This window comes from Tetrapisispora phaffii, chromosome 9, assembly GCF_000236905.1.
Source record: "Tetrapisispora phaffii CBS 4417 chromosome 9, complete genome".
Lineage (NCBI taxonomy): Eukaryota > Fungi > Ascomycota > Saccharomycetes > Saccharomycetales > Saccharomycetaceae > Tetrapisispora > Tetrapisispora phaffii.
The window spans coordinates 23,984-38,098 of record NC_016528.1 but is presented as its reverse complement, the minus strand read 5'-3'; the positions used below and the strand labels follow the sequence as shown (position 1 = coordinate 38,098).

Below are 14,115 nucleotides of genomic sequence, written 5' to 3'. Positions count from 1 at the left end.
CAAGTCTTTTTATTGATTTGTTTTAGTTGTGCAAGAGCCTTGCTAGAAGGTATACACGGTCTGAATTCCAGTTGGAAACGTAAGAAATATTTAAAGGTTAGAACGGTGAATTGTAGGAAAAGTTTGAATAGGTGTATGGTTAATTTGCTATTTGAGAACTAGAAGACCATTAGAGCATTGATATTGGGAAAAAGATATTCCATTTCTTTTGAATATAGGTTGTTATTTATTATACAATGTCTTACAAAAATGAGACATTGAGAGCTTGCACGGTTGAAGAGAAGAGAAAGTCTGCAGTGTTGATTGCAGCACAGTCGTTGGACTTGGAAGTTCAAAATGTCAAGAAACTGAAGAGATTGTCGGTTGGGTCGATGGATCTTCTGTTGGATCCCGAATTTGAATACACAATGGGTAGCACTAATGATTCGAATTCTAATACAAACACAAATACAAATACAAAAAAGAATCTGCGAAAAAGCAGACTCTTTGATAACGACAATTCTCTGATGGAGTGTGAAGTATCGGAAAATTATGATGATATAGCGAACTTGGACTCAACTAGTGACCTGACAAGCGCTAACGTTTCGGATCTTGCCAATGATAATAGTTTCGATAAAACGGGTATTGAATATTTGCATAATGAGGATTTTGAACACGTTCATACTAATGAAAATAACAATTATACACTGGGGGAAGAACCTAACATAAATGAGAGCTTATTTCAGAGCCATAAGAACAATTCGCAACTGCGAAGAGGCTTATCAGGTGTCCATTCTCTAAATAGAGGCAATTCTAAACAATTAAAACCTAAAATACAAAATAAGCAAACAGAAACAGAAGACCAAATTACTCAAAATTTATTGTGGGTACCAGCAAATAAACATCCAGGAGTAAAACCAGAAAATTATGTTGAACTACTCCAAGACACATTACAGAACATAAATTTGAATTTAAATGAGACTCAAAATAATGTTGAAGATACATCAAATAAAACATCTGATAAAATGGTGATGGATCGGGAAGTCATTAGAAGAAGAAGGATCTCTCAGGACTTAAACAGAAACCATTCTTCTTTAGTCAGAAGACCAACTGGTTTAAGGATTTCATATTCAGAATCTGTAGAAGAATTTCATGATGCACTAGAATCCGAAAATAGTCTTAATAGCGACAAAGAGCGGGAGCCTAGTTTGTCTCAAAATAGCATTAGCATGATCACAATTGATTTACAAAATAAATCCACATATCAAATGGGCAAAAATTACGCATCCTTAAAAGATATAACAGAAGAATTAACAAAGATTTCCAACAAAGCAGGATTATCGAATTCAGATGCCATCAGTTTGGCTAGATCATTAAGTATCGCTGGCTCAGTATCAAAAACTGATAACTCAGTCTCAGATAATCTTCAGTCAGCAACGCAAGGAAATGACGATAATAAACCTAGAAGTTCCGAAGTTAGTGAAGCTGGCTATGCCTCTAATATATTAGTTAGGAATGGTATCACTATGCCTACACGGTCTCTAAGAAGAAGTAAATTTAATACGTATAAAATCCGTAATCCAAGTGGCAATATTTTGGAACAAAGTCGAATTTCGAAAAGTGAACCTTCATCAAGAAATGTAACAGGAAGTAGTAATAGAGCAAGCTCTTTCGATATCGAGCACACGCAAGATGTATTAAGAGAGAGTGCTCCATTAACATTTGAAACTATAAGTGAAGAACAGGTACAAGACAAATCATTAGATGCTATAGATATTTTAGACAAATCATTGGATATTTCTGACAAAGATTTTGATTCGTCACACCTTTCATTTTCGCAAGGTAATATTACTCAATCAAGTGATTCCTCTAACGATAGTGTGTTAGTCCGGCCTGCATACTCTCATTCCATTATTCAAGAAAAACTTGATACTGACAGAGGTGGTGATTTGGAGTTTAGTTCAAATAAATTTTCAGAGACTTTATTTGCCAAAGAATCCGATATCCAAGATGACCCTGACTTTGTTAATTTATCAATTCCCGAGAGAACTAAGTCTCAAAGAGTTAGAGCTGAAAAAAGTAACCACTCTAAACATCGTCATTCGCCAATAATTACTATATCCGAAGAAACACCATTCAAGATTAACAATAAAAAACAGCTGTCTCAACCACTATTAAATGAAAGTGAAATTAACAAAGGTGACCATGGTTCAATAATTCCAGAGAATTTAAAGCATAAGGCATCTGTTAAAGAAGCATCATCTAAAGAAAAAGAACCATCTACTAATAAAAAGCAAAGGTTTGATAAGAAGATTGTAAGCATATTTAAGAGAAAAAGCAGCAAAACTTCGAATAATGAAATTAAAAATGAAAAGAAGACTGTATTATCACAGGAAGATAAAAGAATCATGTCATCATCTTCAAGTAAATCAACAAAGCAAGATATTAGTGCTGCGGAGTTGCAATCTGATCACCTTGATGACAGTTTACGAACAGTAGAAAGAGAATTATTGTCAGAAAGCGTACATCCAACCGAAGTAAACATTCCTGTAGGAACTCAATCAAATAGCTTAGATTCTAAGCCGATTGAAATAGCGAATACTAGCTATGAGGATAAACTGAATTCTTCTTATGATGAAAATGCTGAAGACTCATTTTCATATCTCGAAGAATCACTAGAGACGCAAAACTCTCTACAACCTGCTGTTTGTATTACGAGTAATAGAGCAGATGTTGTAGTGACAGAAACTGTGGATGAATTAAGCGATGGTGATGACTCTCAAGATATTACTGGAGGAGAATTCTATACAGATAATACGCAGGTTAACACCATTAATACAAGTTATGAGACCAGTTACAATTCTACGAGAATTGTAGAACAAGAAGCCAACACATTGCCTGAATCATCCCTCCCAGCTCGTAAGTTAACATTTAAAGATGTTGTAAAGCCCGAAAGACCAAATGGTCCGATGGAATTCACTGATAGTGCGTTTGGATTCCCACTTCCTAAGTTAACGACTTCAACTGTAATTATGTTTGATCATAGGCTACCTGTGAATGTCGAGAGAGCTATTTACAGATTAAGTCATTTGAAATTAAGCGACCCCAAGAGGGAACTGAGGGAGCAAATTTTATTAAGTAACTTCATGTATGCATATTTGCATTTGGTCAATCATTCATTATATATCGAACAAGCTGAGCAACAGGCCAAAGAGTCAAACATGGACACATCCGAATACGACAACAGTGTAGTTGAAGTTGCATACTTGGATGATTCCTTCACATACTCCAAGCAAACTAAAAACAATACCGGTAGCGACTACTTAAACAACGACGTTACGAACGATTACCACACTGAACGGAACGCTGCAGACGGATCAATCTGCATACCCGATTTATCAGAATAAAGAAACCAAGCAACCTCCCTTTCTCAACAGAAATATGAACATTCAATGCATCGAGGAAATACATATGCGTTCCTCATTACGGCATCAACAAACTATATAAAAATATAAATATATAATGCACAGAGTACCTTAATCTACAGGTATATACTTTTTAAGACTGGGAGAATTCCAACGAAGAACTCCCACTTCAATCGAAAAAACCATAACATATATGCATATATTTGAATTTAAATCAACAATGTTACTATTACTGTAAGTATCATTTACTGTCACTACGTTCCTGATTTATATTGTGACACAGAGTGAATCACAATATACGAGCTTTAAAATTTTTTAGTGTGGAAAGTGACCTTTAAGCTCATCTCAGCACCCTTCAGTCACCTCTATTTGAGATGATTATAGGAAGTGTATAAGTTCTTTCGAAGATTGGTAGATTTGACGTGTTGCCGATTGTTCCTTTGAAGGTAGATTACGGTAAGAGGACAAGAAAGATAGGATCAAATATTTAGAAAATGGCTGGTGAAAGCGCTCCTTATAGAATGCTGGTATTGCTCGAAGAACCATTAGAAGAGAACATCGAGACTTTAACCAGGGATGGAGACGTCAAGGAGGTCAACGAGCACAATGTTGAGAAAGGGGAAACTCAGAGTAAGTCACATGAGTTTGTCGACGAGCTGATCCTGCCTTTCAATGTCGATGAGCTGGATATGCTGAACGAATGGTTTGATAAATTCGACGACGAAGTGTGCATACCCAACGAGGGCCATATCAAGTACGAGATCACTAGCGATGGGTTGATAGTGTTGATGCTGGATAAGGAGATAGAGCACGTTGTTTCCAAGGTGAAAGAATTTGTTTCTGCGAATCAAATGTTGGCCTCGGATGAGGAAGAACAAGAGTATCAGAAATCGGCAGAGACTGGTTTCTGATGTTCCATTAGCATTATTCTGTGCGAGGGTTGGAGCCAGCAATTTGTTGTGCACTCTGCACGGATGAGACACCTACATATTATATATACTTTTTATATTAATCCATATTGTAGTATTACAGACATGATGCTCTTAGCCATGCTGATGCATGGCTAAGAGCAGCGTGGACACGAGCCTCACGAAGCCATGGAACTGGCAGCGGCAGCAGCAGCGTGTGCAGTGTCTCGAAGGGAGACGGTGGTGGGGCAGGACGGTGTGCTCTTGCAGCACACCGTCCTGCCCAAGCCCTAGAGCCCGTCGGCACAAGCCCTAGCCACGTTTCCCGAACCCTACTTTCACCCGGCCTACGCGTCCCAAAACGGAAGTAAATAAACAAAACACCTCCGGGTAACGGTATTCCGCTCAAAAAACGAAAACACAAAAACACAAAATTGTAAGATCTTCGTGAAATCGAAAAGTTCACGAAACTGTTTGAGGTCAATGATGAGGGAACAAGGAACTCCAAGTCATGGACACATGCAAGGAAGGGTGGTTTGAGTTTGAGCAATGGTTGACGTGAGAGAACAGTTCGAGTAATTGAGTGGAATGGGGTCAAGGGAAAGAATAGTTGTTCTTTGGAATAAGCGTTGTCGTCTTTTTGAACTTATAGGCATAAGTTCCGGCATTGGTTGGTACAAAGGTACTTGATTAAGAACTGAGGAGATCACAGGACGCCTTTGGAAAGGATAAGGAATTATGAGAGAAGTTATTAGTATTAATGTTGGGCAAGCTGGTTGTCAGATCGGTAATGCTTGCTGGGAATTGTATTCCTTAGAACACGGTATCAGACCGGATGGTTATTTACAAGATGGTTTGACAAAGCCAAAAGGTGGAGAAGAAGGGTTTTCCACATTCTTTTACGAGACTGGTTCTGGGAAGTTCGTTCCTCGTGCTGTTTACGTCGATCTAGAACCAAATGTTATCGATGAAGTGCGTACTGGTATCTATAAGGATTTATTTCATCCTGAACAACTGATTAGCGGCAAAGAAGATGCTGCAAACAATTATGCAAGAGGCCATTATACTGTTGGTAGAGAGTTATTGGATGACATTTTAGATAGAATTAGAAAAATCTCTGATCAATGCGATGGGTTACAAGGTTTCTTGTTCACACATTCGTTAGGTGGTGGTACTGGTTCAGGTTTGGGTTCATTGCTATTAGAGCAATTATCCTTAGATTACGGTAAAAAATCGAAGCTTGAATTTGCAGTCTATCCAGCTCCACAGACTTCTACTTCCGTAGTGGAACCATACAACACTGTTCTGACTACACATACTACTTTAGAACATGCTGATTGTACCTTCATGGTCGATAATGAAGCTATTTATGATATGTGTAAGAAAAATCTAGATATTCCAAGACCAAGTTTCTCAAATTTGAACAATCTAATTGCCCAAGTCGTTTCTTCTGTCACTGCATCATTAAGATTTGATGGTTCATTGAATGTCGATTTAAATGAGTTTCAAACAAATTTAGTTCCATACCCAAGAATTCATTTCCCATTGGTCTCTTATGCACCAATTTTATCTAAGAATAAAGCTTCCCACGAATCTAACACAGTCGCAGAAATCACAAACGCTTGTTTTGAGCCATCAAATCAAATGGTTAAGTGTGATCCAAAATCTGGTAAATATATGGCCAATTGTCTGTTATATAGAGGTGATGTTGTCACAAGAGATGTTCAAAGCGCAGTAGCACAAATAAAAAACAAAAAAACTGTACAAATGGTCGATTGGTGTCCAACAGGGTTCAAGATCGGTATCTGTTATGAACCACCAACCTCCACACCAAACTCTCAACTAGCTGACGTTAACAGAGCTGTATGTATGTTATCCAATACTACTGCCATCGCTGAGGCATGGAAGAGAATTGATAGGAAATTCGATTTAATGTATGCTAAACGTGCATTTGTTCACTGGTACGTTGGTGAAGGTATGGAAGAAGGTGAATTCACTGAAGCAAGAGAAGACTTAGCTGCTCTTGAAAGAGATTACATCGAAGTAGGCGCTGATTCATACGCTGACGAAGAATTTTAAGATATTACAACTTTGATTATTGTTTTCCTTAACTTTTGTTTTTTTCAGAAAATAGCAAAAATATAAATACCATTTTTAAAGTAAAAAAGAGAGTTTTAACTCTAAATGGGTAATATTTTGGTTATGTTATTTTCAATGTAATCTTATTTCATAACTGGCTTTTCAAATTATTATTTTATTATTTTAATTTTTAAATTTACTCCAATCCCATACGTAACTTCAAGTTTCCAACTAACTTCATGATGTTCAATAAATAATTGAATTGTACTTTATTCTAAAAATGGAGTGATGAAGTTTCCTATTTCTTATACAACAACTATTTACATTCACACTTTTATATACCCACATTATAATATAATTATATTTAATAAAAAATAAACATAAACATACATCTTTTAAACTCTCTAATATGTGTTAGTATTTTCCATGCCATTACATCTTATAGCCAAAAAAATTAGACACTGATATATTTTTACCTTTTATATTGTTCATTCTTCTATTCTTAGTTAAACCAGGTTGGCCTGGTTCCATCGTCCGTTTATTGCTGTCAGAGTTCCTATAACGAATATAAATGAAACTTTGTTGTAAAGTCAAGTAATGCTTATTTGTAGTTCTAGAGATAAATTGATATTTTCTTAGAGGTGGTTGAACTATCGGTGATAACTGTATTTTAATATCAAACACAGAGTTGTATTGATCAATTGAAGCACTACATTTTTCTCTAATTATCAGATACTTTTCATATATCGACTTATTCGTTAATGAAGAGTCATCAAAGTACTTTATTTTAGATGAAATTAAAGGTATCTGAGCTATAGTATTTGGATTGATGCCTGTCTCCAAAGCTCTTAGTGAGTCTATAGTTTCAAACAGATCATAAAATATTTTAGGATTCTTCAATTGCGGAAGTGATAAAGTTGTCAAACTCTTCCATTTCCCTCTAGATAATTGCAAAGATGATTTCCAAAGTCTTGCTATATCCTCTATGTTATGGGTAATTTCATCTCTAGGTATTATTTTGACAGCCAACGAAACCAAACTGTTGATGTTAGTTAAAACAATCAAATTTTCGTAATCCAGCTCTAAATCCAGCACGGTAATGAATCTACCATCAAAATTAAACAAACTGGGGAAACTATTAAGGTAACTTACAGTAGGTTTAATGTCTAATTGTGTTTTATTAGGATCTATGATCAACGATTCATATCTGTAACTACTGCCATCGTCACCACTTGGTTTAAAACTAAGATAACTCTTAAAGATCAAATAAGTCTCTAGGTTATCTCCCTTGAGCAAAACGATCAAATCCCATATCTTTGAAATGTATTCTGAATTAAACTTAACATGTCCAATTAGATCATGTACATGATGTGGATTTAGATTTTGAGAGGAAATATATTTGGCAATATTGAAACAACAAGTATCAGCCAGACTGAACCTTAAATGTTGTGAAACAAGAGCTCCATCATCGACTCCATGATCTTGTTGAAGTTGAAACCATTGTGTCATTCGATGAGTTGTCAACCTTCAATCACCAATTCATAATCTAAAGACTGCTGCTTTCTGATATTCGACACAAATCAATCTGTGTGTTCAAAAACCTTCAGAAACTCGCTATCTTGCCCTGAGTATCACAAAACGAAAAGAATAGCTACATCAATGATTTATCCAAAAAATTGATCCAATGACAGTTACAACTCATACAGTAAGAACCATCAAGAACCATCTCTTTATACCCAATTACACAACGGTCATTGTCATCGCATCTCATTATATGGAAAAGTACCCGCACTTGAATTTTTTAAGAGTACCAAGATCCTTTCATCTTTAAAATCACCAACTTAATAAATATATCGAGATCTATAACAGATGATTTTTAGCGTTACTATGATTAATGTGGTATGGTATGTTAGTGTATCACTAGAGTGCGTCAAATTATAACAGAGTTAAGAATATTTGTGGATTCTACATATTTTATTGTTTTTGGATTTGGTGAACTAGCGCAGAAATTATTCATTTTGAAAACGAGCTAATATTATATTTCATCTGATAAATTTTATTTGTTTGCCATTTCGAATTTCTAGAAGCGATAGATATCGTTAGGTTAAAGGAAATTGGTCGTGGTGCAATCACTTATCCAGTTATATTATACATCAGATTTTAGTGTGAATTCCCAGAATAGAAAATACAGCAGAGATGATCGAACTAGGCCAAATTCCAGCTAAAAAGGAATTCTTATTTAAGAATTGGGCAGGTATTTATTCCTGTAAACCACAATTGTATTTCCAACCACGTTCTGTCGATGAAGTGATTACGATTGTGAATAATGCTAGATCAGAGAAGAAAACAATAGTAACTGTAGGGTCAGGTCATTCTCCGAGTAATATGTGTATGACCTCAGAATGGCTAATGAATTTAGATAATTTAAATCAGGTTATTAAGTACGAGGAAAATAAGGAACAGCATTATATGGATGTCACTGTTGATGCAGGATTAAGAGTTTATCAATTAAATGATTGGCTAGCTGAAAAAGGTTATGCTATTCAAAATTTAGGTTCTATTTCGGAACAAAGTGTTGCTGGTATTATTTCCACCGGTACACACGGTTCATCTCCATACCATGGTCTTGTTTCTTCAAATTTCGTTAATTTAACCATTGTGAATGGTAAAGGTGAACTAGTCTTTTTGGATTCCGAAAATCATCCAGATGTTTTTAGAGCCGCATTATTGTCTCTAGGTAAAATTGGTATCATTGTAAAAGCTACAATCCGTACGATTCCAGCTTTCAATATTAAATCATCACAAGAAGTTATTACTTTTGACACTTTATTAGAGATATGGGATACTATTTGGAGCTCTAGTGAATTTATCAGAGTTTGGTGGTATCCATATACAAGAAAATGTATTTTGTGGAGAGGTGTTAAGACTGAAGAAGAAGTAACCCCTCCTAGGTATTCCTGGTGGGGTAGCAGATTAGGAAGATTTTTATACGAAGCACTTCTGTATGTATCTGTTAGAATATACCCAGCTCTAACACCTTACATTGAAGAATTTGTGTTCAATAGACAATATGGTAACGTTGAAACTTACGGAAATGGTGATATTGCTATTGCTTCTTCAGTCAAAAGTTTGAATATGGATTGTTTATTTTCACAATTTGTCGATGAGTGGAGTTGTCCACTGGACAATGGTCCTGAAATATTGCGTTCATTAGACCATTCTATTACACAAGCTTGCAATGCTAAAGAATTTTACGTCCATGTTCCAGTTGAAATCCGTTGTTCGAACACTACTCTTCCTCCTAAGCCTTTGGACTATTCTGACAGAACTTCCACCAGTCCAGGTCCTGTTTACGGCAATAGGCTGCGTCCATATCTGGACAATACCCCATCTCATTGTAGATATGCGCCTCTATCAGATGTCACTAACGGCCAACTAACATTGTATATCAATGCCACTATATACAGACCTTTCTATTACAACACACCAATTCACAAATGGTATAAACTATTTGAAAATACCATGGCAGCAGCAGGCGGTAAGCCACATTGGGCCAAGAACTTTTTGGGTTCTACTAAGTTTGCAATGACAGAAGTCAAGGAAGAATCTGATTATGAAGATTTCGAAATGAGAGGAATGGCTAAAAAAATTCAAGAATGGTACGGTGAAGATTTAAAACAATTCCAGGAGATCAGAAGACAGCAAGATCCAGAGAATATTTTTGTTTCAAACAAAGAGTGGGCTATTCTCAATGGCATTGTAACTGCTAATGAGTTAGAGAATTAAAGAAAAGCTCATACAGTTAAACTAAATAAGTTAAATAAAAAAGTGTAATAACCATACCTGTACATAATCAAAACGAATATAAATTATTTTTTTAGGAAGGTTTCCAATGACTGACAGACTAAAACAAAATAACTTATACAATGCCTAGAAACAAAGGTGAGCATTAAGGGCCATCTTTCCATTCATAGATACATCTGATTGAACCTCTCTTGACTGGTCATTTTTGAACAAATGGGTTTGAGAAATTTTTGTTTATTTTTCAGTGTGGAAAAAAGCGATGATGAGGTTTCTAAAGCAATAGAAGACATGAAAAATGTACAAGACATGGTATGCAAAGAAAACTAATTAGTAAGATGGCAAGATGATCTTGCCATCTTACTTATATGTGTCTTTGTATATAAGTGAGACGGTTCTTTATATATAATTAAATAATTTATGTAGGTTTTTAACAACGTTTTCTTATTTGGTAGTATCTTTGAAAAAAAACAGAAGCTCGACAACAGAGAATTTTATAACGATGTCTCAGCTTACTGAAGAGGAAAAACAACAGTTAGAAGGTTTCAGTATATTGGATAACCCAATCCATGGTATTTTGATTCCTTCAACATTAGTCGTGGTTGGTTGTTCTGTATTGATATATTTATCTGGCGAAAAGAGATTGTTTTATGCCATAGCAGTTTTATTTGTATTCTTAGGTTTTAGAGCATTCCTTGCCTATGGTCGTAGAAAGTCCATATGGCCAAATAAATGGTCTAAATTGGAATTGGAAGAACAAACTTTAATTTCAAAGAACAGTGCTATCTATCGTTTCAAAATGAAGACTTCTTTTGAAACTTTAGATTTCGCTCCAGGCCAAAATTTAGCCGTGAGAACAACAATTGATGGTGAAGAAGTTATTAGATACTACACTCCTATCTCTTCCAATATTGAAACAGGTCATTTTGATTTGATAGTGAAATCATACCCAGACGGTAAGCTTTCTAAGCATTTTGCCGGCATGAAACCAGATCAACAGCTCGAATTTCAAGGTCCAGTTGGAAAACTAAATTATGCCGTTAACTCTTCTAAAGAAATTGCCTTCATTGCTGGTGGTTCAGGTATTACTGCTGTTTTACAACTATTAAATGCAGTTATTATTGTTCCTGAAGATGTCACAAAGATTAAAGTTTTATATGCAAATGATACAGAAAATGATATCTTGTTACGTGACGAATTAGATGATATTGCTGAAAAATATCCAAACTTTGAAATTAATTATGTTCTAAGATACCCTACAGAAGACTGGGATGGTGAAACTGGTTTAGTTACCAAAGAATTAATGCAAAAATACTTACCAAAAGCTAGCTCTGATAATCGACTATTTATCTGTGGTCCAAAGGCTATGAATGAATCCGTTTTGTCAATTGCGGAGGAATTAGGCTGGCCAAAGGGTTCGCTAGACTCAAAAGGTGATGATCAAGTTTTTGTTTATTAACTAACGACTTTAATCGGGCATTAAAATGATTTCATTATAAATCAATTAACAATATTATATATCATCACTTTAATTAAAATATCTAATAAAATAATAATTAAGTTTTAAAATGTGTTTATTTTCATATTAAAATTAATTATGCTTAAACAAAACATTATGCAAACGTAGGAGAATTATTCTCTTTATTTCAGATACTCTACTGGTCTCTGAATATGCGGTCTTTAAAATCCGATCTTACGAATCCAATTCGCTTAATGACAATGCAATAGCTAATTGAATATCATCATCATCATCTGCTTGATTCGATCCTTCTCGTTGTGAGTCCGTATTATTTTCATACTCGTTTACTTCCTCTACTTGAGAGGCTCGCAAAGCTCTTAGCAATTCGTCATCATTTTCAAGAATAGCATTTCCATCAGCATCAATTGAATTGGGATCTTGCAATATACCATTGTCTTGATTAATCAGTTGCGACTCACGAAGTGCTCTTTGTAGTTCATCGTCCTGGTTCTCAGCGTCTAACTGTTCCTGTTGGATTCTCTCGGATTCCATGAGTGCAATCCGGAGTGTTATCTCTTCAGATTCCGAATCCAACTCCTCCTCAAAATCTCCACCATACGTATTTAATAATCTAGTTGCTTCAATTCTTTGTCTTTCATTTAGTTCTTCCTCTTCTTCATACACACTTAATGCCGTATTTAAAGTATCTTTCCATTTGTTACTGTTTTTATTTGCACTTCCAGACCGGTTTGATCTATGGGTGTCAGCATTATCATCTGGAATAAATTTAATGTATTGTATTACATTCTCACCATTACTTAAAAGCAATCTTCCTTGAGATATTCTTAAGAAACTCGGTATTTTTTCAGTTTTTTGAATGGTCTTGATCAATTCACCATTTAAGTTATCATATATATTTATGAAACCATTCATAGCACATACTATTACTAGATTAGTAATTTGACAAGTAAATATCTTTTCATCATCATTGACAGTTAATTCGGTTTGCACAATTAGTTTTGAGCCTGGTGCTCTGATATTAATAATTTTCACTGCGCTTAAAAAGGTCTTAACCGCAATAAAACATCCACTTTCGCCAGCAACTTCTAAATTCTGAGGCTTTAAAGCTGTTGGTTCGTCAATGACCACTTCTTCAATTTGATCATTTCCAAAGTTCATTTTTCTTATGTATCCAAATGTATCACTATGCGGATCAAGTGTGATAACATACATATCTTTGGTATCAGCAAGTACTATTGAGCTGGATCCAAAATCAAACTTACAAAATTGAACTTGAATATATTGGCTTCGAGAAGCATTCGGAACATTCTCTTCAGAACCTTCAGTACTATTAATTTGTTGAGGCAATGGTAATGCACGAACAACATTCATTTGATATATGACATATATAGATTGTGAATCCAATGCAATTGTATAATCTTTATTTATCCCCAAGTTTAAAATAGGGAGATTACTAATTTTCATGTCTTTGATCTTTTTAGTGTCTTCCCACCATATAAGGTCACCATTTTCAGAACCACTTACACATATATTATCATTTGTTTCTTTTTTTATGGCAATTGCAGTTACCGGGGCGCTGTGAAGTGAGTCAAATTCGACAATCGGTTGAAGATATGACTTGTTATTCAAAATTTTTCCATACAATCTTCCATCAAACCTTCCAAAAATCGCAGAATTTATCCCAAAGTTCATAGTTGAACAACCATGTGGAGTTGTACAAGGAATATAGGTCAATCTAGCCCTATTACCCCTATTGTTTCTAAATTGTTGCAATTGTAACATTGTTATAACACCATCACTGTAACATAAACATCTAGGATAGTCAAATAACATATTTTCCAACGGTGAGGCTACTCTGCTTCCTGTTGCGATGACATATTTTGTTCTGATCGATTTATTGTGCTTCCATTCTTTTAATCCTACTTCTCTATTGATAAATTCAATACTGTATTTAGAAGAGCCTGAATAAGTTGGAAACCACTTTGTATTAAATTTTGTCACAAATAGATTTTTCCATAATTCCTCATCATTTATTAAAACATAAAACCTCTTTGACAATAGTTGTATGGCGTACAAATCCTTCTCTTCTAAATAGCTGAAAACATTTATTAAAATTTCAGATGGCAATGTGGATAATGACATCGATGAGCTTACTCTTCCACCTTTAGATGTATAAAGGTCACTATCATCTAGTAACTCCATGGCACTTGTAGTTATCGCTTAACTATGTTTATCTTGAGCACCTCTCAAGGTTTGAAATCATTTAAGCATTCAAAGAGTCAGTATCCTTTATAGTTCTATAAAGTATTTTATGACGAACAACTTAACTTATTTAAACAGTCTTTCGATTTTACAGTTTTTATAAATAGGATGCAGTTTTGTTTCTTTTTTTTTCACTACCATTTGGGCGATAATTAGATTCAACCGTCTGTAATAATTAAAA

General features: G+C 35.0%; 7 protein-coding genes across 7 annotated transcripts; 5 read left to right on the top strand and 2 right to left on the bottom strand.

Annotated features, from left to right (window-relative positions):
- Positions 1-236: 236 nt before the first annotated feature.
- TPHA0I00200 (uncharacterized protein) lies at positions 237-3,386 on the top strand (the record flags this gene model as incomplete). Its single annotated transcript, XM_003686913.1, has 1 exon — positions 237-3,386. One exon carries the CDS (start codon positions 237-239, stop codon positions 3,384-3,386), a length of 3,150 nt encoding a protein of 1,049 aa, XP_003686961.1.
- A 512-nt stretch (positions 3,387-3,898) lies between these two features.
- TPHA0I00190 (uncharacterized protein) lies at positions 3,899-4,315 on the top strand (the record flags this gene model as incomplete). The annotated part of the gene is made up of 1 exon (XM_003686912.1): positions 3,899-4,315. The coding sequence occupies one exon, from the start codon at positions 3,899-3,901 to the stop codon at positions 4,313-4,315; it is 417 nt and encodes a 138-aa protein (XP_003686960.1).
- Positions 4,316-5,050: 735 nt separating this feature from the next.
- TPHA0I00180 (tubulin alpha chain) lies at positions 5,051-6,391 on the top strand (the record flags this gene model as incomplete). Its single annotated transcript, XM_003686911.1, has 1 exon — positions 5,051-6,391. One exon carries the CDS (start codon positions 5,051-5,053, stop codon positions 6,389-6,391), a length of 1,341 nt encoding a protein of 446 aa, XP_003686959.1.
- A 432-nt stretch (positions 6,392-6,823) lies between these two features.
- TPHA0I00170 (uncharacterized protein) lies at positions 6,824-7,900 on the bottom strand (the record flags this gene model as incomplete). Its single annotated transcript, XM_003686910.1, has 1 exon — positions 6,824-7,900. The coding sequence occupies one exon, from the start codon at positions 7,898-7,900 to the stop codon at positions 6,824-6,826; it is 1,077 nt and encodes a 358-aa protein (XP_003686958.1).
- A 687-nt stretch (positions 7,901-8,587) lies between these two features.
- On the top strand, positions 8,588-10,177 carry ALO1 (D-arabinono-1,4-lactone oxidase; the record flags this gene model as incomplete). Its single annotated transcript, XM_003686909.1, has 1 exon — positions 8,588-10,177. The coding sequence occupies one exon, from the start codon at positions 8,588-8,590 to the stop codon at positions 10,175-10,177; it is 1,590 nt and encodes a 529-aa protein (XP_003686957.1).
- A 517-nt stretch (positions 10,178-10,694) lies between these two features.
- AIM33 (cytochrome-b5 reductase) lies at positions 10,695-11,651 on the top strand (the record flags this gene model as incomplete). Its single annotated transcript, XM_003686908.1, has 1 exon — positions 10,695-11,651. One exon carries the CDS (start codon positions 10,695-10,697, stop codon positions 11,649-11,651), a length of 957 nt encoding a protein of 318 aa, XP_003686956.1.
- Positions 11,652-11,885: 234 nt separating this feature from the next.
- UFO1 (SCF ubiquitin ligase complex subunit UFO1) lies at positions 11,886-13,874 on the bottom strand (the record flags this gene model as incomplete). Its single annotated transcript, XM_003686907.1, has 1 exon — positions 11,886-13,874. One exon carries the CDS (start codon positions 13,872-13,874, stop codon positions 11,886-11,888), a length of 1,989 nt encoding a protein of 662 aa, XP_003686955.1.
- Between the last annotated feature and the right edge of the window lie 241 nt (positions 13,875-14,115).